General features: G+C 40.9%; 1 protein-coding gene across 1 annotated transcript in view; it reads right to left on the bottom strand.

Annotated features, from left to right (window-relative positions):
- Positions 1 to 24,575, bottom strand: part of SDHAF4 (succinate dehydrogenase complex assembly factor 4) — a 779,629-nt gene that overhangs the window by 296,410 nt on the left and 458,644 nt on the right. The window contains exon 2 of the mRNA XM_044089912.1: positions 6,878 to 7,039. Coding sequence (XP_043945847.1) covers positions 6,878 to 7,039 — 162 coding nt within the window. The remainder of the gene's footprint in view (positions 1 to 6,877; positions 7,040 to 24,575) is intronic.

Here is a 24,575-nt window from a genome sequence, read left to right as displayed (position 1 = left end):
AATGCAAACTCTTCACAGATGTAGAGAATCGACTTGAGTGTAAATGTGTATGATATGGAATAACCATGTCAGGGCTAGCCACCCAGCGGTGTGAACATTGGCTCTAGATGATTGTCACTACTGAGGTGACACCCTGACCCCATGTGCAAAAATGGGAAAAAGGGGTTGTGGATGGACGGATAGATGGATGGATGGCTAGCCCTACGCACAGCCTTTCCACTTGTTAAAATGTTACTTTTTTCTTTTAAGTTTTTCTCCAAGATCTTTTACGTATGCTTCAAAAAGTAAAGAGTAAGGGAGCTCTGACTTGTGTAAACTGACTCACTCTTTGGCCACAGGCTCAAAATTACACTTTTCCTAGCATGCAGTGGGGATGTCTACCTACTGAAAAAAAGCCTACAGAGGATTAAGAAAGTACAGTTGTGTACACTTACCATAAATGTAGATGTTAGAGTGTATTCACTGTTGCAGTCATTATATATTTAGGTAACCTGCTGGCAGGGTGCCCTCAGTCGGCCCGATTAACAAAGTCTGAGGTCCTGCGTCGGTTGCTGATCCTTCTTCCAGGACGTCAGGTTGTCAGGGGTAAAAAACATGCAGCCGATGCCATTACATCAGTTTTTCTTGCCCCAGATGTCAGATGCCCCCCTAATGGGGAGCAAATAAAATTAAAAACACAAAAAATATACCTCCAACCAAAAGCAAATACACCAAAAAGGCTTTTAAGCATAGTAAAGGAAAGAAGAGGTATAGTCAGAGAAAAGCAGGGGGCTGGAGGGAGGGTAACCAGGACTGCAACAGCGAATACACTCGAACATCCACACTTATGGTAAGTGTACACAACTGTACTATGTTCTTCATGTTTCACGGTTGCAGTCATTACATTTGGGTAGATTCCCAAAGCTATGGTTGGGAGGAGGAATTTATACAGCATTAGGACCAGCTATAAGGCCGTGCAAGACAGCAGTGGCAAAGCCAGCTCTGGATTTAGAGAAAATTGGTAAATGATAATGCTTGGTGAAATTATGTACAGAACTCCAGGTAGCAGCTTCTGGAATATCCCTGGTAGGAACACCTCTGAGAAAGGCTGCAGAAGTAGATGGAGCCCTGGTGGAGTGAGATCTGATCCCCTGGAGGATAGAGGTTTTCCATTGTGCTTATAGCAGAAATGAATGCAATGGCTTATCCATTTAGAAATGGTTTGTTTTGAAATAGCCTTCCCCTCTGCCCCAGCAGCAAATGCTATTAGCAATTGTTCAGATTTTCTTCGAAATTTAGTTCTGTCCAAGTAGAATCTAAGTTGTCTATGTACATCCAAGGAATGCAGAATCCATTCACCTTTGTTCTGTGGATTGGGAAAGAAAGTTGGCAAATGAATGGCCTGATTAAGAGCCACACTGGAAACCACCTTGGGCATGAAGGATGGATTGGTCCATAGAGATACCCTGCCCGCATGAAAGATGATGGAAGGCTCCACTGCCATACGGGCCTGTAATTCAGATATCCTTCTAGCTGAAATGATTGCTAAAAGGAAGGCTGTTTTCCAAGAAATTTTAAGTCTGCAGTAGCAGCTGGCTCGAAAGGAGGTACAGTGAGCTTCTCCAAAACAAAGTTAAGGTCCCAGACAGGGGTATGAGTTCTCCTGGCTGGTCTCAAGTTCTTTGCCCCTCTGAGATACTGCTTGAGCAGAGGATGAGAGAAGATGGGTGGCTCTGTGTTATAGTGAGCTGAAATAGCTGAAGTGTGGATTTTAATAGAGGAAAAAGACAGGCCCTTGTGAAGCATCTCAGTTAAGTATTGCAAAATCTGAGGTAAATTGGGCGCTGCTGTGCTCATCCCTAAAGACTGGTTCCAGGCACAGAATCTTTTCCATTTGTCAGCATAAGATTTTCTAGTACTAGGTCTTCTCGCCTCCAAGATGACATCCATCACAGGTTTGCTGAGGGATGATAAGGGTGAATTTAAGTGATTAGCCAGGCTGCAAGGTTCAATGTTGGTAGCTGAGGGTGCAGAATTTGGTTCTCCTGCTGAGACAGCAAGGAAGGGGTCGGAGGCAGGTGCCATGGAGATATTTGTGACACACTGCACAGGAGTGGGTACCAGTGTTGGCATGGCCAGTCTGAAGCAATTAAAATCATTCTTGATTTGTCCTGTTTGACTTTTAGCAGAACTTTGGAGAGCAGAGGCGGAGGGGGAAAGGCATAGACTGATAGATTGTTCCAGCTGAAGGACAGAGCATCCACTTTCCAGGCTTCTTTATGGAGAGTCCTTGTGCAAAACTTGTCCAACTGGTAGTTCTGGGGGGAGGCAAATGGATCTATGTCTGGGCTCTCCCATTTGCTTGTCAACATGTTGAAAATCCATGGTTCCAGTTCCACTCGTGTGGGTCCATGAGATTTCTGCTTGGTCCGTCTGCCAGTGTATTCAATTTTTCTGGCAGAAATTGAGCTTGTAGGTGCACTTGGTAGCTCAAGGCTGTGTTCCACAATGCCATGGCTAGTCTGCAGAGGGGGTAGGAATATGTACCACCCTGCTTGTTTATGTACCACATAACCGTGGTGTTGTCCGTCTTTACCATTAGTTGTCCTGGAAGAATGTAGTCCTTGAAGGCTGTCAGAGCATTCTGTATAGCTAACATTTCTTTTTGATTGATATGTAGGTGCATTTGATTTGGGTTCCATTTGCCCTGAATGCACTTCTCTACCAGGTGAGCCGCCCATGCATAGTCTGGTGCATCTGTAGTTAGGGTTTGGGCAGCAGGGGGTAGTGTGAATGGCAGTCCCTTGTTTTGGTGGCAGGCCTCTGCCCACCATAGGAACTCCAGGCGTAGGCAAGGTATGATACGAATCATTGTTTCCAGGCTGTGACAATGTTGACTCCATAGACGTTTTAAGTACCACTGTAGTTTCCTCATATGCAGTCTTGCATATAGAATTAGAAGAATACAGAAGGCCATGAACCCCAAAGGCTTGCAGTATATGTCTTGCAGATAGCAGGGTTTTTGTGGCCACTTGTTTGAAGTAAGTACGAAATGAACTTGCTTCTCTGGCATGAGGAAAGCCACCTGGGCAGTTGTATTCAAGCTTGCACCTAGGAATGTAATCTGTTGAGAGGGTACCAGTTGTGATTTATTTTTGTTTATGGTGTACCACAGACCAGTCAGAACCTTTTTTACAAACGCCAGATGATTTCGAAGTATGCCCTGGTTTTCTGCCTGTATTAGACAATTGTCCAGATATAGATATATCTGAATATTTATTTGCCTGCAAAATGCAATTATTGGACCCAGGCACTTTGTGAATTCCCTGGGTGCAGTACACAAGCCAAAGGGCAGTGCAGAGAACTGATAATGCAAGTAGCCTGCTTTGAAGCATAGGTATCTTCTGCAGGATTCCCTGATTGGGATGAGCAGGTATGCTTCTTTTAAATCTACAGTTGCCAACCAGGCATCTTTCCCAAGAATAGGAAGTAACTGGTGAAGAGTCAGCATCTTGAATTTTGGAATGTCCAGAAAGGTGTTTAGAGTAGACAGGTCCAGAATTGGATGTCATGATTTGTCTTTTCTGGGTACCAGGAAAAGCCTGGAATAGAAACCTTGTCCCTTTTTCTCTTCTGATACCGGCTGAATAGCCCCCATGTTTAAGAGGGAAAGTATTTGTTTTTGAGCCTCTGCCCATTGATTTGGGGGCAGGACTGGCCACCAGTTTGGTGTTGGCAACGTGTGGAAATGAAATCTGTATCCTTGGGACACTATATTTAAAACCCATTTGTCCTGGGTTATGAGTTCCCAGTTTTTTGCATGAAGAGCAATCTTTCCCCCCAAAGGGGCGGCTAAAATGTAAGTGCTTGGTAATTTTAAAGGAAAGTCATTGAGACTGTTTACCATAGGGAGGTTTCTTGTTATTTCCAGATTTGGAAGTGGAAGCCCCCCATTGCTTAGTTCTTTCAGTCCCCTGGGACTGAAACCTGGTGTTTTTGGTGTGTCTGGGTTTGGCTTGAGAGGATCTGGAAGGAGCTGGAAAAGACCAATTCTTAGTAGGCCAGTGCCTACTAAATCTTGGAGGTTGCACTTGTAAGAAATATTTTACAGTTTGCATCGATTTAGCTTTTCTAGAACTTCTTCAGCCTTACTGCCAAACAGGCAGTGCTGATTTAAAGGAGCATCCAACAATTTCGCTTTAACATGATCAGGCAGAGATTGCTCCTTAAGCCAAGCATGCCTTCTAAGCACAGACCCAGTAAAAGCAGCCCTGCAGGAGGCCACTAAAGAATCAAAACCACATTGCAAAGTATGTTTTCCAACTTGTTCAGCAGAATGCAATAAATTCTGTAAATCTTTATTTTCCACACAGTCAGAAATCAACATAATTTTCTGTTTAAGCAGTCCAATAATATGCTGTTGATATTTTAACATCTGAAATTGGCAGTTTAAAGCCCTGATTGCCAAGGTTGCAGAAGTATAAACCTTTTTACTCCATCTATCCAGCGCCCTGGAGTCTCTATCAGAAGGGGTAGGATTTTTAGCAGTAGAAGCCTTAATGCTCTTGGGGCCCTGAGAAATGGTTTCTGGATGTGCAACAGGATTTTTGAAAAGGAAATTGTGGGACTCAGGAACCCTGTAGTACCTGTCAGGTTTACTAGGAGCCGGAGGCAGGGAATCAGGGGCCATACTGGATTCTGAAAACACATCAACAATGTCTAGTACAGGAGGTATAGCCAAAGACCTATGCTGAGGAAGAAGAAGGAAATCCCTAAGCCTCTTTTTTGAATCAGAAAATTCCTGACTTTCCCAGTGGAAATGCTCTCTCAAGGCATGTAAAGTTTCCCCAAAAGAAAAATCCTCAGGAGGGGAAGCAGAGGGAATGGAATCCTCTGCATCAGAATCCTCATAAGTAGGTACGGACAAATCCAGGTCATTAGAAGAGTTAGAAGAAACAGAATCCTGATCAGACGATTCATAGTCAAGCTCAGCCCTAGGCCTCTTAGAAGGGGGGGGGTTAACTACCCCTGATTAGAGTAATTAGATCTTCAGCCATTTTGATCATTTGTTTTTTAGGCATAGGGGCCTGAACATGTGGCCTAGGCGTCGGTTTTTTAGACACAGATCATGATTTAGGCCTTAGTAATGAAGGTGGAGTCGATTTAATATGCAAGTCTGTAGGCCTGAATACACCCTCAGAAGCCGGTGCCTGCACAGCGGCTCCGGACCCATCCAAGGTAGTGACATCCGCGGGTTCCATAGGTGAAGTATCTTGCGGCATACCGGACTCCGAATGGGTCTCAGTAGAGGCCTGTAAATCAGAAGTAGCAGGTATCAGGGGCTGCGAAAGTGCCTCACTGAGTGCCGGCGAACTGGCGACGGGCTTAGAAGTGTTGTCGGCAGTTTTGGGCGTTGGCAGCCTGTCTCTGTCTTTATCTTTGCGTTTTTTCGGAATCCCGGTAGTCGGATGGCTAACCAACGACATTTCTGGATAATTAAACAGAGAACCAAAATATTTAGAGGCAAAAATGTACCGACGACGGATAGTGCGCAGATTAAATAAAGCACAAAACCGACAGCAAGGTACATCGTGGTCAGGGCCTAGGCAAGGAATACAGTACGAATGAAAATCTTTATGAGGTATTTGCTTTCCACAAGTAATTTAATTATTAACTTTTACTGACATTGGTAAGGAGCAAGAAAAAGTTTCCCCAATGGGGTACTTAGCTTTATGTTGAAGACTTTGGTTCTGAAACTCGAAAACGAAAATTTCAGGAGTCGGCCGACCGGCACTTGCGAACTGCTTCTGCTTCGGGCACCGCACGGCAAGAAAGACTGATGTAATGGTGTCAGCTGCATGTTTATTACCCCTGACGACCTGACGTCATGGAAGAAGGATCCAAACACACTGAAAATCCAAGCACAATACTGGAAAAACCACTTCGGAAATAAATTTATTTTAAGCCGTTGAACACATACGCTTTTCGTCAGAGCATTCTCCAACTTCTTCAGAAAACAAACTGAAAAACAGTGCCCCTCCCCAATCATCCATTTATACACTCTTGTATTAATTAATATCACATGATTGCAAGTACAATCTTTAAAAGAACATTGATATACATTTTACTTAAGCTATTGTTAGTTTAAACTCATTTCCAAAATGTTCACTATGAAATAAAATTATATACATTGTATTCCTAATGGTCGACTATTTCAAATCCATACCAAACGGCAAAACCTCCCAGCCACAAAAATATCCTATACCTTATCACTCGAAAATACTTCATTATAAAATTATGAAAATGGATAAGTATTGTGCTTGGATTTTCAGTGTGTTTGGATCCTTTGCTCGGGGAACGTTCAGTGGAGCAGTTTTATTCAGTTTTTTAGTCTTTTCGGTTTGTCATGGAAGAAGGGACAGAAACCAACGCAGGACCCAAGACTTTGTTAATCAGGCCGACTGAGGGCAACCTGCCCGCAGATTACCCAAATGTAATGACTGCAACAGTGAAACACGAAGAACATCTGGCATTTTTATATTCCTGCAGCACTAATGCTATTACCTATTTTACAATGAATAAAATTTAATTTCACAGTGCACATATGGAAGGGCTTATTTACCATACTCTCCAACAGGAGAAAAAATTATGTCTTGAAACAATAAATCAAAGCTTTTAAAGAAATTCCAATGAGGAATTGGACTGTCATTTATATTCCAATGCTGCAAATCCTCTACAAATACATCAAGAGCAACATAATGTTTATAATACCATATTTAATTCCAGATAGCACTAAATATTTAAGTAATACAATACTTAACCTGTGGTCTACTGACAGTATACAATTAAAGAACCATTAAAACAAATCACCATTTTTTTTAAAATATACATTACTTACGTTCTAGTGGATCTTTTCCACCTTGAGGTTCGTCAACACTATCAAAACGGCCAAGTGGAGTTTTAGGTTTTCGGAGGTGTTCTTTTTTAGGTTCAGATTTTCGTTTGGTGCACAGAGAAACCACTCTTATGTTACACGATACAGGCAGTAAATATGACACTCCTAAAAAATAATTTGAGTTATTGAAGAAAAGAAACAAGAGTCCTAACTACTGACCATATAAAATAAAACAGTTAAGCAAAATTTTATTTTCCACACGAAATGAACATTTTTTCTAGATTACTGTTTGTAGCACTTCTGAGAATCACCATATGTCTACATTCTAAATGTAGAATTTTGAAATATTCAACAAGAATAAATACGTGTTTTTAAAACGGAACTTTATCTTTCTGTCAAGGACAACAGCATTAAAGCTATGAAATACTCCAGAAACGCTTTTCTGTGAAACTGTTTAAAAATTCTAATCACCCACTACTTCTTAGTGAAATACTGACCTCACAACAAGACTGCTGATGTAGTACAGCTTTCTGTATACCGCTGAACTCTTAGGATTCAAAGTCATCCATCATTCTAAGGCAAGCCAAGCCTGCAGTTTTACCCCAAGAAATACTGCTTGGTACATAAAAACAACTGTATAACAATTTCTAATAACGTCAAAGTTGAAATTCATACCACAAATGTTCCACAATACCACACGCAGGCAGAACCAAAAAAGCTTACATATAAAGTAGAAGAGATTCCCTGGGAGCCTATGAAACCCCCCTTCCTATAAGACAACTGCATCATGTGGAAGTGTCATAAGTTCAGAAATGCAATAAAATATTTATTTAGTATTACTATAATATTGTGTTCATATTTAATGTTGCACTGGGGCAGTAGTAGCCAGTGACACAGAGCAATCAGCAGTAATACTTGTGTTCCCCAAATGTATAAACTGTGAAATTTGTAAACTGGCTGTCCTAAATGGCAACGCTCAGGTCTGTTCTGAGCTAGTACAAAATGGAACAAAATACATTGACCCTTCTGACATTGCCAACATCTTGGCTGACAGGTTCAGTGAAAATTTCTTTCCCCCCCTCACCACCTACAGGGCCTATTACCATTCCAGGGGATTGTGTATGTCCAATTATTACTGATACGTTGGTTAACAAGGCTCTATCTAATGCTAAAAACACTGCCTCCATGGGACCAGATGGTGTCCCAGGCTGTGTCATACACGAGCTCCAAAAGGAATTAACCCCGCATCTTAATACCCTGTTCAGTCTCAGCCTCTCCACAGGATATGTGCCCATAGAATGGCGCACGGCAACGGTGGTCCCACTACACAAGGGTGGGGCCAGAACTGACCCTGGGAACTACCGACCAATAAGCCTGACCAGTCTGATCTGTAAGGCTATGGAGCGAATCATTATGGAACTCATAAATGGAGAGATTGGGAACCTCCAGTCGCTGTACCCCACACAGTTCGGCTTCGTCAAGGGCAGATCATGCCTTCTGAACCTGGTGGATTTCTTTGAGACAGTTTCTCAGGCTATAGATAAGGGAAAGGAGGTACACACAGCTTACCTTGACCTTGCTAAAGCATTTGACACTATTCCCCATTCAGGTATTACTGATAAGCTCACCAGCCTGGGCATAAACCCTTATGTCACAAGATGGATCGCGAACTGGCTCTCAGACAGATCCCATAAAGTAAGAGTAGCGGGATCTATGTCCGAATCCAAACCAGTAACGAGTGGTGTGCCTCAGGGCTCTGTCCTGGGGCCCCTCCTGTTTGGCATATACTTCTCAGAAGTACAGGCAAGCACGGAAGGGCTGTGGCTGACTAAGTTTGCGGACGACTGCAAACTGGATGCTATAACAGAGTCTCCGGCCGACATGGAGATCCTCCAGAAGGGCCTAAATGAGACTGATGCATGGTGTCAAAGCCATGGTCTCAAGCTAAATGCAAAAAAATACGTAGTAATCCCCTTTGGAAAAAACAGAGTACCCGCAAACTACAACATAGGAGGTAGTCCCCTGAAATCTGAAGAAGAAATAAGGGATCTAGGGACCCAAGTAGATAGTCAGCTTTCCTTTGATAACCATGTTGCCAAAGTGGTTAGAAAATCCTTCTATGTGACCCATCTGATCACGAAAGGGTTCGCATCAAGATCTAAGGATGTAATGGTGCCCCTCTACTCTTCCCTCATCAGACCCATTATTTAGTACAATGCACCAATTGGAATGTACCTGGCTAAAAATCTCCAGCAGCTGGAGAGACCACAGAGGTACCTAACCAAGAAGAATACTGGCCTCAAACAGTTGCCCTATGCAGCACAACTGAAAAAGCTAAGACTGTTCTCTGTTGCATACCGCTTTCTCAGAGGCGATCTCTGTCTAACATACAGAGCCATGTCCAACCCAGAATTGTTGAACATGCTCCATCTTAGCAAAACCAAATCTACTCGAGCTACACGCTCTAGGGATATAAATCTCAACACAACAATGAATAGAACATGCTGGAGGGATAGATTCCCTTCGCAGAGACTTCCCTTACTATGGAACAGGGTCCCGATCTACATAAGACAGAGCCCCTCACTATCACTCTTCAAGAGGAACCTTGATGAGTGGATGGGTAACAGAAAGTTCACACCGGGGATCACACCAACAGCACTACTAGATAAGGGCCAAGGGTACTAGCTGCTAGTACAAGGGTCTAGGGAACTACTAAAGGGGTGGTGAATACCACATAACGTGGCTGGGCTAATATATGTCTTTGGGCAGATAGCCCAGTACCAACCTATGGGTTATCCTATATAGCAACTCCAACATATGTGGGGGTGGGGATCACTGATGTCTCTGAAGCTCACAAAAAAAGTCTGCATGCCTTCCACCTTTTAACTTTAGCACACATCCACTCCTGAAAGAGCTCCTTGCAACATGCAGCCTTATTACAAAAGCCAACTACAACATGTTCCATATACCAGTGGAGAAGGCATGCTATACTTTACATTCCTCCATATGCCCTACGGAAGATGTGCTCCACTCTACCCTCCCCATACATCCCTGGGAAATGTGTGTTGTACTCTACCCTCTCCCCAACTGCCCCTGAGAAGGTGTGCTCCAGTCTATTCTCCCGGTCTGCCCCTGTTGAAGGTTTGTACCAATCAACCTTTCCTTTCAGTCCCTGGGGAAGGTGTGCTCCACCCTATCTTCCCCATCCATCCCTGGAGAAGGTGTGCTCCTCTCTCTACCTTCCCCATCCATTCCTGGAGAAGGTGTGCTCCACTCTACCTTCCCCATCCATCCTTGGGGAAGAACGTGAGCTCCACTCAACCCACCCTCATCCATCCCTCAAGAAGAAGGTGTGCTGTACTCTATACCCACATCATCAGTCACTCGGGAAGATGTGCTTCACTCTACCCACCACAATCATCCCTAGGGTAGAAGGTCTTGTCCATTCTACCTATCCCATCTGTCACTCAGGAAGGTGTGTTTCACTTTATTCATCCTACCTATCACTCAAGGTGGTGCACTACTGGCACATATACCCCCAGAGAAAAGCATGTTCTATATTAACCACTCCCATATGACCCTGAGGAAGTCACACTTCACACTAACTGCCACCTATATCCTTGAGGAAATATACTCTCTTATCTCAAGGAAATTTTCTGGGAACTACAACAGGTTGAGAAAGAACAATTTGAGTACTGCTCTCCAAAAAGCTCCTTCTATGGCACCAGAAAAAGTCTTAAATAAAACCTTTTCCCTTGGGGTACTGGTTCAATGACTCTCATATAAAGCACCTGACAGATAACTACAGAAAGATGGGGAAGTCTGATTTGGAGGATGTGGGGGGGGGGCAATTCCCCAAAATAGGAGGGAGGCTTTACTACTGCCATTTGTAATCCTCCTGCAGTAGTTTTAGAACCCACTAGTCTGACATAATCTGATGTCAAAGAGGAAAATGGAGAACTAGGCTCTGAGACAGATTTGAAGGAGAGACGGGGGGGGGAGCAATTCTACCAAAGTCATTCTGAAGTGGGCTGTCCCTTTTCATTGAAGGTACCCTTCTTTTCATTAAATCTTTCCTACCACTTATTCTTAACACTAGCCAGCAGAGTGTAGAAGTGGCTTGTTTTGTTTACTGAACAGTGAACCAGGGCATTTTGTATATATTGAGAAGGACAGATGAAAAATCTTAGTGACCCCTTGAATTAATTTCCTTCTTTCCTCATTTTGTTTGAGTTACCTGTGTAGTAGAAAGATCAGATGAAAAGCAGTTCCACAGCCTAATAAAAACACAGTGTATATTTAGCGACTTCTGAAACACTGCGGTTTTTATTAGGCTGTGGAACCGCTTTTCATTTGTGCTTGTTACCAGGTTGTAGCTGTGGTTTGTTTTGATATTTGAAGCAGTAGAAAGACCAAACAAAACCTTCTTATCCAAAGAATTTAGTATTTCAGATTTAACATCTTCAGAAAACGTCTGATTGTGTAATCACGCAAAACGGCTTATCAAAGTAGCAGTAGATGCTGCCTTGGACAAACAGTCAGCACAATCATACACTCTTAAAATAATGCTTACGTTACCTATGAAAAAGAAGAAATAACAGAATGCAAAGAGGACCTCCTGTCTGAAGACTAAATTGTGTCAGAAATGATCATCCGCTTATCACAAGCAAACATGTAATTCAACAAATGAGCCTGACAGCTAAAGTTGTGGATAAATTCTCTTCCCAAACCTGACAAAAGCTTTTCCATCCTCTTCTGAAAAAGAAGGATTAGAATTTATCAAATTATGTTAGCAGCTGGACTAGAAATAGAAATGGCTGCTGGGTATGATCTGGGATTTGAAAACAAATGTCTGTAAGACTAAGGAACTTTATAAAGTCTATCTTCACATTTTAAAGACTAAAGGTTGACTATCAGGCATACTGCAGGAAATAAGGAAAAATCCTCCAAGACTGGCAAGAAAGGAGGAATAGGAGTTGACAGTGGAAAATCCAATTATAACATGCTATATTATTTCTTCAAAGATGCAGGAACACAAACTTGTTCCTTCAGAAACAAAATGTTCATTCTGGATTCAGTCTGAAAAATAAGAAAAAAGAAAAAAAAAAGGAAAATTACTCTCAAAGATTTTCTGAGATTTGAGCAGAACATATATCCCTATCATGTTCATCTGACAAGAAATCCTCAGACACTGAGGAAAATGACTTATTTTTTTCCACAAAATTCCATTAATGCTCTAGAAGCTTTAAACCCTACAATAAAACTTTAGCCAGAGTAATACATTCTCACTTATCAACATAAAAACTCTCCGAGAAAGATAAATGTTTACTCTACTTCTTTATCCTAGGGACATCCCTAGGAAGGGACCAACACAAGGATGGTACCTTATCCTGAGGAACATGTTTCTTAACTTGGCTACACAAGAACACACTCCCCGCTGAATCTCCCCTTACCAAATAAATGCCCATGCTCTCTAAGGACACCTAAACAGATGTGGCTAACCACCGGTCTACGGTAGCAGAAAGAACTATACACCAGAGGGCTCCAGGACAAAAGTGAGCAGTCTGAGGAACAACAAATGGCCACTGCAGTCACTCAGCAAAAAGCCTCTTTAGGATGCTTCTTGCTCTTCAGTGCTGAATAACTGTTAAGCTGTTCTATGTCACAGCCAAAAACAAACCCTGAACCTTGGTTGAAACTGCTGGAAGGAGTTAGGTAGGCAAGTTGTCAGGAAGTTTACACAGGCAACAAACACTCAATTTCCTCTTAAAGACTCATAAGCTCCATATAAAAACACAAAATAGTACAAAAGCAGCATACTTTTACCATAATTAGTGCCCTGAATAAGAAAAGACTGTCCCATCTAAAAATAACCTGTCAGAAGAGACATTTCTGGTAAAACAGTAAATACAATAAAAATGCTGATCTTCATAAACAGACCTGATATTAAGTATGTAAAAAAAAATGAAATAAAATGTCTGTGGAAGGGTTCCCCAAAGCGGACTTATCTTCCAGCAATGGAAGACTGCAGCTGACCACTGATCCTCAAGCTCACAAGGAGTGAAACTGCAAGTGGCAAAACAGCACTGAAGCATTTTGGCATGCAGACTGCTGTTGTCCCCACACAGGAGCTCAATACACAGCAGTCTGAGGGCATGTGTGTATGGGGAGGGTAAAAGCTTTTTGAAGACTGTCCAGCCATATATGCTTGGCAGGATATAACCTATACAGCAAAGGCTACTGCAGCAGTGACTTATTATGATCTTTGTTATTTACACGGTGTATATATAGAGCACAATCAGATATGAACCCTGCTAAATACATACAAAGTTCCAGGATATCTCACATTTTGAAGTTTCTTTGGTAGCCTTTCAAACCCCAGGCTATGGATGCGTTCCTCTCGTGTCAAGTACAAACAGGTAATATTGGCCTCCCAGATTTGAATAGGTACACATGAAGAGCAAAGCTTTCAATGTATTTTTTTTATATACAGAGTAATATGACAAACAGGCCAGTGAAAGCAAGAGAGACTGGAAAGGAACCCCTTGTGCTGGTTGATAAATGAGAAAATTGATCAGAAGAACAGAGAGAGGAGATAAATAGTGTGAGGAGGGGGAGAGAGAGAGAGAGAGGAAGGACATAGTGTGGAGAGAGAAGAGATAAGGAGTAATCATATCCTTGAGATTCAAGAGGCAGAACTGGGGCATTCAGCTGTGGAACCACAGTTTCATACTTTTCAGCTTTCTTGCATTTTTTGGTGACATTTTATCCTGAGCTTGGGGGTGTATGGACTCAGATAGACCGAGTATGATTACAGGATTTCACCGAAACACCCCTGGGTTTCTTTAGCAGAAATATCAGAAACGCAGACTCATTCTTCTGCCAATAAATATTTTTGCTGAATGCCTCTAGATGCCTTTACTGTGTGTTATGTATGAAGATGAATACTCTAGTTGTAAAAATGTTGCATCATCTGTGTGTACCGGTTACATATCTTGTAGAGAGATGGTTTTCTGTGACAGCTGAGTTAAGCATATATGTAACTTTGATCTGCCTCTGAAATATTTCTCTCTTAAACAGTTTAAAGAAGTGGTAAGATTTGTAAAGTGGAGGAAGAGAAAAACACTAAGAGTGAGCAACTGTGAAATATGGGAGACTATGAAAACTCCACCAAGATGAGACAGCATAACACTGTCCTATGTTTACAAAGACTACAGCTGGATGTAAATGGGCAGAATTACAAACAGAAGTATGGTAGGCTCTGATGAGAAGGAAGAGACCATGAAACAAAACAGTACATAACATGGAAGGCCAATACTACATAAACTGTGGATTAATAAGCCCCATTCTGTGATGCAGAAGGATGAAGTCCTGACCATGACCCAGACAATTAAAATTTGGGTGCTGGAACAGCCTGGCAGGGAAGTAAAGAAATGAGTGGCTACTGTCAGCTTCTCCATTTTGGGAGGAGAACTGTAGCGCCAGTCAACTGGACACCACCAAGCAAAGGAAGATGTGTGAGGCACTGAAAATGTTAAGACAGTGATGGGAGCCTCCATTATGGGTGGTAGAGCGCACACACACACACACACACACACACACACACACACACACACACACACACACACACACACACAAACACACACAACACACACACGTAAGGAAGGCATAGGAGGCACTATGGTGATACAAGTGCTCAAGTCAACCATTAGGAGTAGGGTTAAGGCCTAACTAAATTGCTCTCATGTTGCATTGCAAGGAGACAAACAGCCTCCAAGGCTACCTGGATGTTGGCACCTCCAGTTAGTTCTTGTCCCTGTCTTGGGGGCTAACCAGTAACAGAGGAAATTAATGGGTTCAAGACCCACAAGAAGAGGAGGAGATATGATGGTCAGCAGACACAGAGGCAAAAATAACACAGGGAAAACATCTAAGAGTTAATAGACTTGCCTTTGTTTTACACAAGATTTAACAAGACTTCTGTTGTAAGTTTTAAAGAAAACTCCTCAATCTTTTTCATAAGTGCTGTGAAATCTTCAACATTTCCCTAAGCTACCATAAACTCATGCATATCACACCTTTGTTTAATGTCCCATCAGAAGGACAGCACCTCAGACGTACAGACCACCATATTGCACTACTGCCTTTAGCTTTTACAGTGCTAAAGTACATGTAAAGCCTGCCGTACCACTGGCGATGCAATTTGTGGGAATGCTCATTGTTGCAGTAAAATCAAAACGTGGGTAAATTCCCAGTGAGAAATCCAATGTTGGGTACAGTTAAAAGATCACTTGTAGCACAATTAAGCCAAAAATATGTTTTACTTTTAGGTTAAATGCTAGCTTATAATGATACATGCAAAGTAAATGAAAAGAGTACTGCAAGCAACAGATTTTTAGCTTTGTTTGGCTGCACAGTGGCACAGCACACAATGTTATCACTTCACAGGAAGAGGTTTTCTGGTTCTGGTTACTAAAAGGGCTTCCACTCCAACTGCCAGGCGATGTGCAGTGTACAGGATATTATACACAAGGTGCTTATGAGCAATCTAAGCAGTGCCTGTGATTCCCACATGTGGTAAACATGAGTTCTCTACCAGTGTTTTGTTTGGGATAACTTACCACAGTGTTACCTACATTGGAAGGAGCACACACTGACAGCTACATAAGCCAGAATATGCTGTTACAACTGAGGCAGACAGCATGCTAGTCATAATTGTGTCTACTGTTGTGTGTTGCAAATAATGGATAATTTGCCATAGAAAAATGGATGATTACCCTCATCCAATCTCCCAGACCATGGGCAAGATGGCATACTACACCATGCATTTAAAAACATGGAACATTTGTCCAGATTTCTGAATGCACATTTCCCTTGCTTGGATGCATCTCGTGGCACACAATAATGCACACCTCAGACCTTAAGTCACTCATTTGTGGTGTGCACCAAGTTATACAGTTTTGGAGTTGTAAAGCAAGTATAACTTGGAATCACAATACTTCCTGACAGACCTGCTGCAGCAGCAGAGAAGACATCAAGTACAGTCAGAGAAACAGGATGCAGAGTCACCCCATTCAAGGCAAAGGCAGATGCAATGCAATGCATTACAACATTAGCAAAAGACTGCATCCAGTCTGTAACTGTGGACCATGACAAGGACAATATGGAATAAAACTAATGGGCATGAATTAACATACCCAGGCTACGTGTTGCAGCGCACTGACTGGCCAATGTTCACATCTAACATTACTCGTATGAGCCACAGGAGTTGACAAGCTAAAGTCATCATTTGTACAGATGGACTGGGGCATAGCAACAGATGACAGAAACACTACCATAAGTGTAAGGGTCAGAGGAGGTATATGTGGTAGCTATGTAGGCAGATAGCAGGTTGTAGGACAGCAAGGGATTACATCCTCCAGTGTCAAGGTGAAGCATCCATGTCATGAGCATTGGCCTGGTGCAATATGCAGCCCTGCAATGACAGGGAAGGATGCTTCCTACTCAAGGGATGATGTGGCAAGTTCAGTAGTGTGTGCAGGAACCCTGATGTGGCTCCCCGCAGCCTCTATGACCTAGAGGACAGTTTAAGCTAGATATGCCATAAAGACAATGTGAACTGTGGGATAAAAGAGAGGGTGACCTGGTAAGGTGCTCCTGCAATACAGCCAGATAGCATCTGTTATGACTACGAGGCTGGCCATACCTAGATGTGGTGGCTACCATGGACAGAAATGAAAATGATGAGATCTCCAAAATGGCATTTGTGTACATAAGCCTGGCATGTGACTTCCCACCATGCATCCAGGCCTTGCCCTACCATGGTGGGTATTTTCTAGTATACTCATGAATATGCCAATGGATGTCAAGTGGGATGATAAGGACTGCAGCAGAACTGTCTGTTCCAAGTTCCTATATGCCATGTCACTCTGCATGTACTGCAGGCCCTTCCACAGTCCCAGTAGTTGCTGCACTTTCTCACAAAGGCCACACATCAAGCTCACTTTCTCTATCTTGGTGTGTATATAGCAGCTGTCTAAACCTGGACCACTGATCTGCATAACCACTGACCGATACCAAACATGGTTAACAAAAGATCTGTAATCACAGCAGCAGCAGCAGCAGCAGCCATCTATACATGCTTCCCTTCTATTTTGGATATATGCACAATGGAAGCAGTGCAGCTGGTGGACATTATCTATAGTGATGCTTCCTGTGTAGCCTGGGTGGGGGCCCACAATGACATGATGCCCAGTACTAAATACAGTTGCGACTGAAGGTTCTGCCTGCCCCTGTACAGTCACCACATATGTAGGAAATGTGTACTCACTCACCAAAGTTAATACTGCTGACACTGCCACTGCGTCATCAGACTTTGCCGTGCATACATTACCATCCTAATCACCCAGATGTGATCGGCTGACTTCGGTTATGTGCTGACATATTGGGATGCAACCCCTACAACCAGTGGAACCTCTGAAAGCTTAAAGATAGCATACCTGTGACATTGCTGGTACCATGTCTCACTCTTCCCAGCCTGTGTAAACAGCACATGGGCACATAAATACCCCCCCCCCCTGCAGTGCAGGTCATCAAAGCTGCAGCCCCGATGTACCTGGAGAAGAGATATGCAGAGGTATTCTGAATATCCGCATTCACACACGTCAGTCTGTAAGTAGAAATATATATACTATTAATAAACTAGTGCAATCCCTACAGATAACAGCAATAATCACCAACTTAGCTTCCACATCCAAGCCACCACCAAGTACAAGGGTTTGCTCACCTGCCCCAAGCACAGTTGCTAGGAACTCTTTCACCTCTATGAACTGGGTTCTTAGCCAACCTCCTGTGGGTGGATCTGTGTTTGGTGATATTCTGTGTCTTGGTATGCAGTATCACATTGGTGACCCTGTGACCAACCTGTACTTATATCCTGTTATAGCCATCCACAGCACTGATGTCCTGTACTACTCTCTGCCATACAGAAAGCCTAGCTGGTTTCACCTGTTTCAAGGATGATGAATTTTTATAGCCACTGTCACTCTTTTGGGCCCTAGATGTGTACATCTGTGGGTTATACATGTGGGCAGGCTGTATGTGCACGAGTACCTTTGGCAGACCCTTATATCCTAGCACCGCCCTACCTCCATTCTGGTGGAAACATGCCTATCAGCTATTGTGCTGTGACTACTCTGACCCTGTCTCACACTGACAACAGAAACAAGCATGTAACCACTACCCATCTACTTGTAGAACTGTGCTAACAGCAACTAGTGCTGAAAATATCCTGTGTCTCTCACCTCACTCTCTGCACATGACCATGCAACAGCCTCATACAAGAGGCATAATTTTCCCTGTAGCATATCATGCAAGCATATCTTGCAGTCTGTGTGCATAGGCCACAGTGTGCCCCACAACAGGATATTCACCTATCATGGCCTTGTGTTATACACACTTTTTTTTAGGGTAAGCCACACTCCAGATGGCCATTCAGTTGTCATGTTCTTGTGCTTCCAAGGTGGCTACATACTTTTTGACTTACTGAGACACAGGAGGACAATGACAACTGAATCTCTAAAGGTATAGTATAACCCCCTCAGGCATCTTTTAAGACATACAGTACAGGGACAGGGAAAGAGCTTCCAGTCTCTTCTAGTAACAGTTATTTTAAAAAACACTGATCCTTTGGGTTAGGAACTTCTTGGCTTTTTGGGTTTATTGATATGCTGAGTATGATACATCACAAAGGAAGCACTGTACTCTATAATGAGTCAGGCCAGTAATGTATATGGGGAAACAATAACCTCTTTAGAACTACATGAAATACATTTGGTTCTTAGCTGTGCTAAGATGAATTAGCATTAATTTTATGAAAGCACAAATAAGCAACTGGACTGGTATTCCACAGAAGGATATGTTACTTGAACAGGCACATAGTGTTTATGCTCCAAACCTGGGCATGAGAAAACAGCCAATACCTGTATTAGTAAAGATGCAATCACACCAGCAGAAAGAGTTGATCCTGACAAAACTCTGGCAGAAGGCCAAATATTAAAAATTGGAGAGAGCAGGGTGTTTGTGGAAAATGAATATTCACTGTATACCAGGTAGAAGGCAAGTAAATTTATCCCAGCAATCAGGTAATGTTGAGAGGCAGGTGTGAGATTCAATCTGCTGTATCCATCTGTCTTAATTTTTTTCCTGGAGGATCAAAGTCATTTTTTGATGGAGGACAGGCTAAGGATAAAGTACAAAAAATGTGCCCAACATAAAGCGAGTCATCAAACAGAAGGAGACACTGCTTCTCAGTCTTCGGAGAATAAAAAGCTCATACAGACACTTTTCTAGTGAAACCTTTTCCAATAATCCAAAGGAAAATGCTTGAGAGATAGAAAGGACTAGAAGAATCAGGAGTGCATTGGATATAACCAGAGTCTGTGGTTGGGAGATGGAGATTATCAGGAAGAATGCCAGAAACACTGAAATTAGTAAATAAATGTGAGACTATAAAGCATCAATCACATTTGTGCAATATGGCTTTACAAGAAAAAGTGGTTGACAAAGATTGGAATTTTGCTGACTTTGTTAAACTTGAGGGGGGACTGAAAAGCATATACCCCCATTTCATGTCATTAATGTTTGGAAGGACACTACTAGAAAAAGTAACTGTAATTAAAACCATTTTTGTTATTAATGATATTTTGCATAAAACATTTCATGATATAAATTGCATGTTATACAATAAAGCATTTTCAGTGATCGTTGTATGTGATAAAAATACTGAAGTAAACAAGTACTTCTTTTCTTATTTACTTTTAAGAAATAAAGGCATTACAATGTAAAAAAAAAGAAAGGCTGGACAAAGGCATGTTTAAGTTCATATGCTGCAGTCTTAGCCTGTTGGGGCAAGGCATGGGGTGTAAAAGTGTACTGATTATAATACATGCAGAGCTGACATTTTTCTCTTACTTTTGCATAGGCAAATGTCTGAAATAATGCCCTTGGGCTTAATCTAATAATAAGATGCTTTGTGTGAGCAAGTGTGATTCAAAAATAAGAACATTGTGAATGTAATGTAATATTTTCCTTTACAAATAAATGCTCAGTGTGAGTTGAGAAGTTTGCAGCTCAGAGCAGCTGTACATTTTGTTCTTACGTTTCCAAGGAGACAAGTTGACTACAAATTCAGGCAATAAATCTCAAAAGTTCTGGGTACTATTTGCTGAGGGATTCTTAAAATTAAAAGGTAGAAAGGTATGCAGCTTAGTAAAAAAATAACTTTTGAAATTACTGGAAGTGAATAAGAGAGCTTTCGTGGTACCTAAATACTTCATTGCATTTACTAAAAGTGTTTAACTGAGTTTTATTTAAAGACAGCTGGGGCACCTTTATTACGGATAAAAGGTAATGAATACAAACTGTTTTTCACATCTAGGAGGGCAATAAAGATAAGACAAGAACAGACAGCAATTACTGTAAGCATGAGCATGGGCATGGGCTATAACATGCACTTTAGCATGGATAACCTTAATTTTACGTCAAGTAATGCCTGTAGGTGCAGCTGTTAATTTGGGACAACTGTTCCTATCAGGAAAGATAACAATGGTATATTTGTGGTAGTACAGGGCTAATAGCAAAGGAGAAGGATTATAATGGCATGTACAGTATGTATATTCCACTTAAAACTACTATTATGGAGTTTAAAAAATCTGGGGGGAATAATCAGTTTTTAGTAGTGAGTATTAGTTATAGATGAGAACTGGAACTTGATTTGCAACAGTGGGGATTTATCTTGGGGACCTTAAAGGGAAAGAATAATAAAACAGGGCAGATTTCTGAAGACATTTATGAAAGTATTTGGTATGGAAGACATGAATTCAGTAGTACGAACTCCGAGAGAACTTGCGTACTATCTCCCAAGGTGCAACAACTGGACTACACTAGACCGAAATATTTCACAGGAACATGTGCATTTAATTGAAAACTTTGGCACACATGCAATAACTATGTCAGATCATGTGCCAATAGCAACTAAGATAAAAATGCAAGATAATGAAGTAAAAATGAGACAATGGTGTTTCCCACCTACATGTTAAAGAGAGAGCAATTTAAAGAATAGGTAGTGGAAATTATTCAAGAGTAGTTATGGTAGACAGAGATTTCTTCATAAGTTATAGCTAGTGAATGGGATAAAATGAAAGTGGAGGGGCATCTTGCAGAACAACAAAAAGTGCAAATGCAGAGTGTTAAAGAGAAAATAGGGGAGTATCTGGGTAATATGCATGAGTTTAGAAAGATTGCTCTTAAGCAACATTTTTTATAATAACTTCAGAGCATAAAAACTTTTAACAAGACTTAGGCAACAGAAAATAGAAAGGGTTTTTGCCAAACTTACGGAGCCTATAATAAGAAAAATAACCAGAGATCAGGTAAAAGTATTAGAGATATTTCAGAATTTTATGAAAATTTGTATGAAGCAGAGAAATGAGGAAATCAAGAAAGACTACAAATAGAAATATTTCAAGAAGGCTTGAGTATGCCTAGGTTAGAGGTAGATGAGGATCAATTATTAACAGTCAAGATAGTAGAGATGAGATAAAACAGTGAAGTATAATCAATCTGCAGGAAAGTCTCCAGGAATAGACTGTATTCCTGTAGAAGTTTGGAAGTTAGGAGGGAAGAAAGTGATAAAGATCTGGAAGATTTTAACAGTATTTTAAAAGGAGGGGAAGCACCAGCATCCTCGGCAAAAAACTGTGATGCTGTAATACCTAAAGATGGCAAAGACTCTTCAGACCAACTTCATATAGGCCCATTTCAATTTTAAGCTATGACTATAAAGTGTTTGTGTCTATAATAGCTAAAAGAATGGCAAAGATACTGCCAAAATTGATTGATATGCATCAATGTTGTTTAAGGAGGGGAGGCAAACATTTGACAACATTAATTGAACAGTGATGATCCAGAGGGAAGCAGAATGGAAGAGAACACTGATGTTGTTGGTGGGTCTTGGTGCAAAGAAAGCATTTGACAGAGTAAGCTAGAATTTTATGAGTAGGACTATGGAAGGTTTATTGGGAGGATATATGAGGGACTGCAGGCAACAATTAAAGTGGGAGCTTTCCATTCTGACAAGCTGTACCTGAACAGAGGAAGCAGGCAGGGGTGCAGTCTTTTCCCTCTGTTATTTGCTTTATATTCAAAGCCATTGGCACAGAAAATAAGAGACTTAGACATTCATGGATATAATTGGTATGGTAGTCAAGAAAAGATGGTTTTATTTGCAGACATTATTTTGTACCCAGCAAACCAGAAAATGACATTTCAGTGCTGTGGAACATTTTGAGACAGTTTTAAGTCTTTTAGAGATATAAAATTAATGAAAGATAAAACAAAGTCTATAGGTGCAAACTGCACCCATACATGAATTGGTTTAACAAAACCCATACTTATGGGGATTCAATAAAATGAAGTATTTAGGGGAATGGATTAAAAATTATTCTGCTATGGCAGCTACAGATATGTAGGAAGAGACTACACAAATGATAATACAAAAACGTAGAAAACAGAAGCTCTTGTTTATGGATAGCAAGATACAAGCAGTGAAAATGTTTTAGTCCATTTAGTTATACATACAGGTCAAGCATATTTTTATCAACCAGAGAAGTTGTGGATAAAAATCCCTTCAACTGCTTATTAATTAATCTGGGACAGGAAGAGGGCAAGTGAGATACGTTTATCCTTCCAAGAAAACAATATATATATATATATATATATATATATATATATATATATATATATATATATATATAAAACATAAGCAGACATCTGTAATTCAAAGTGGAAAAGGATGATGAATTGTGGGAGGGGGGATTCATGAAATAATGGGAGAGTGGAATTTTGGGTACGGATCCTTAAGGAGAATAACAGCAGCAATTCAGAATGTTATATTCATAAAGTAGCAGAAAGTATTCTACGAACTAAGCCAACATGAGAATGGAGAAAGGAGATTCTGCCAAAAGGGATGACTGCGATTAAGGGATACAGGGAATAGGCAATAGGGGGATTGGAATTTACTGGAGAAAAATGGGAAAGGAATTACAGCATTGAGATCAAATAACTGGAGAGGGAAAGGTAACAGAATGAAAAGAGGCCAAGAAGACATTTGGACTGCTATTAGAGTCTAGGCAAATAGAAAGGGGTAGCGGAATCCTAAGTGAAAAGTGAAATACCTGCTCTGGTTGAGCTTTTAGTTGAATCTAGAGCAGTAGCAGCTATTAAAAGGGATAATTAGCAGGGTGTATAAACTACTACATGATAAAAATAGAAATCAATCAGAGGAGGTTAGAAACGACTGAGAAGATGGGTTCAATATGCAATTCATAAGGAAACAATAGGAGGACACATGTATGGCTCCCAAATATGCAACAAAGTCTAGAAGATTTAGGATTTTTCCTTGGAAGTGTCTACGTAGGTATTTTATACCATAACCAGATTCCAAAGATTTTTTCCTTAAGTAGTTGCCAAATGTTGGAGGTGTGATGCTGAAGAAACAGTTAACTGGGAGCATATGTTTTGGGAATGTAATGAGTTGGCAAACTTAAAAAATTCCCTACAGAGTACTCTAAGAAATATCTGGTGAGCAAATGAGTGCAACTATGGAAAATTATTTTCTGACTTGGGATACAGGATTTGAATTGCCTAGACATAAGTAAGGCCTTTTTAAGTTTAATTTTGGTGACTACCAAAAAAGCAATTACTAGAAAATGGAAATCAAACTCTAAACCAACTGTATTTGAAGAATCGAATATTGTGACAGTGATAAAAGAGCTGGAAGTGGGATCTTTAGAAAAGGGTGGGAGCAATTTACATAGAAAAAAATGGAAATTGTGGGAATAATACATGAAGAATAATGTTTTGGAGGAGAAGTGAGGTTTAAGGGTAGGCAGGAATTGAGCAATTTATGTAATGTAGGATTGATGAGTCATAAAAAAGAATATGTGATGCATAATGTTTGTAACTGGGAACATATTAATATGATTTGTTTTCTTTTATATAAATGTATTTTGCCCAAGTGATAATTCAATAAAGGTGTTAAAAAAACTCCAACCAACAACAAATACAAAAAAACAAAGGAGGTTGCCCTGTGCAATAGCTGCAGTTTATTATACCAAAAATATTAAGAGCTTTTGTTCTAAATACTAGAACTTCATCAGAATAATAAGTTATTAACTAGGGTAAGCTTAAGGGTACAGATATATATGTGAGGGTTTTGACAATTACACAGTTTGGAGTCTTTTGCAAATTTGGCTAACCAAAAGTCCTGGTTAACAGTTTTGAGAAGAGAGAAGTAGATGCCCATCTGGGAAGTACCCAATCATTGACTCCACTGGTTAACACAACACTATTTGAAGAAGTACTTGACACACAGACTATGTGGGTTACATCTTTCAGCCAACTGAATATGCATGTTGGGACTTCTAAGATGGCTGCATACTGAGTAAGAGCTTAAATCTAGTTATCCCAGTGTGAAAACAGAAACTTAGCAGAGAAAGCCAGTGGACCAATAATTTTATTTGTGAAACATGACAGAACAAGAAAGTCTGGAAATACTGGACTTTTTTTTTGGACTTTGTTATAATTGAAGAGGACTCTAAAGCATATGCCCTTCTTCACGTCATTAATGTCCAGAAAAATA

Source organism: Protopterus annectens, chromosome 12.part0, assembly GCF_019279795.1.
Source record: "Protopterus annectens isolate FY-2018-M chromosome 12.part0, PAN1.0, whole genome shotgun sequence".
Taxonomy (NCBI): Eukaryota; Metazoa; Chordata; order Ceratodontiformes; family Protopteridae; genus Protopterus; species Protopterus annectens.
This window is presented reverse-complemented; position numbering and strand designations above follow the sequence as displayed.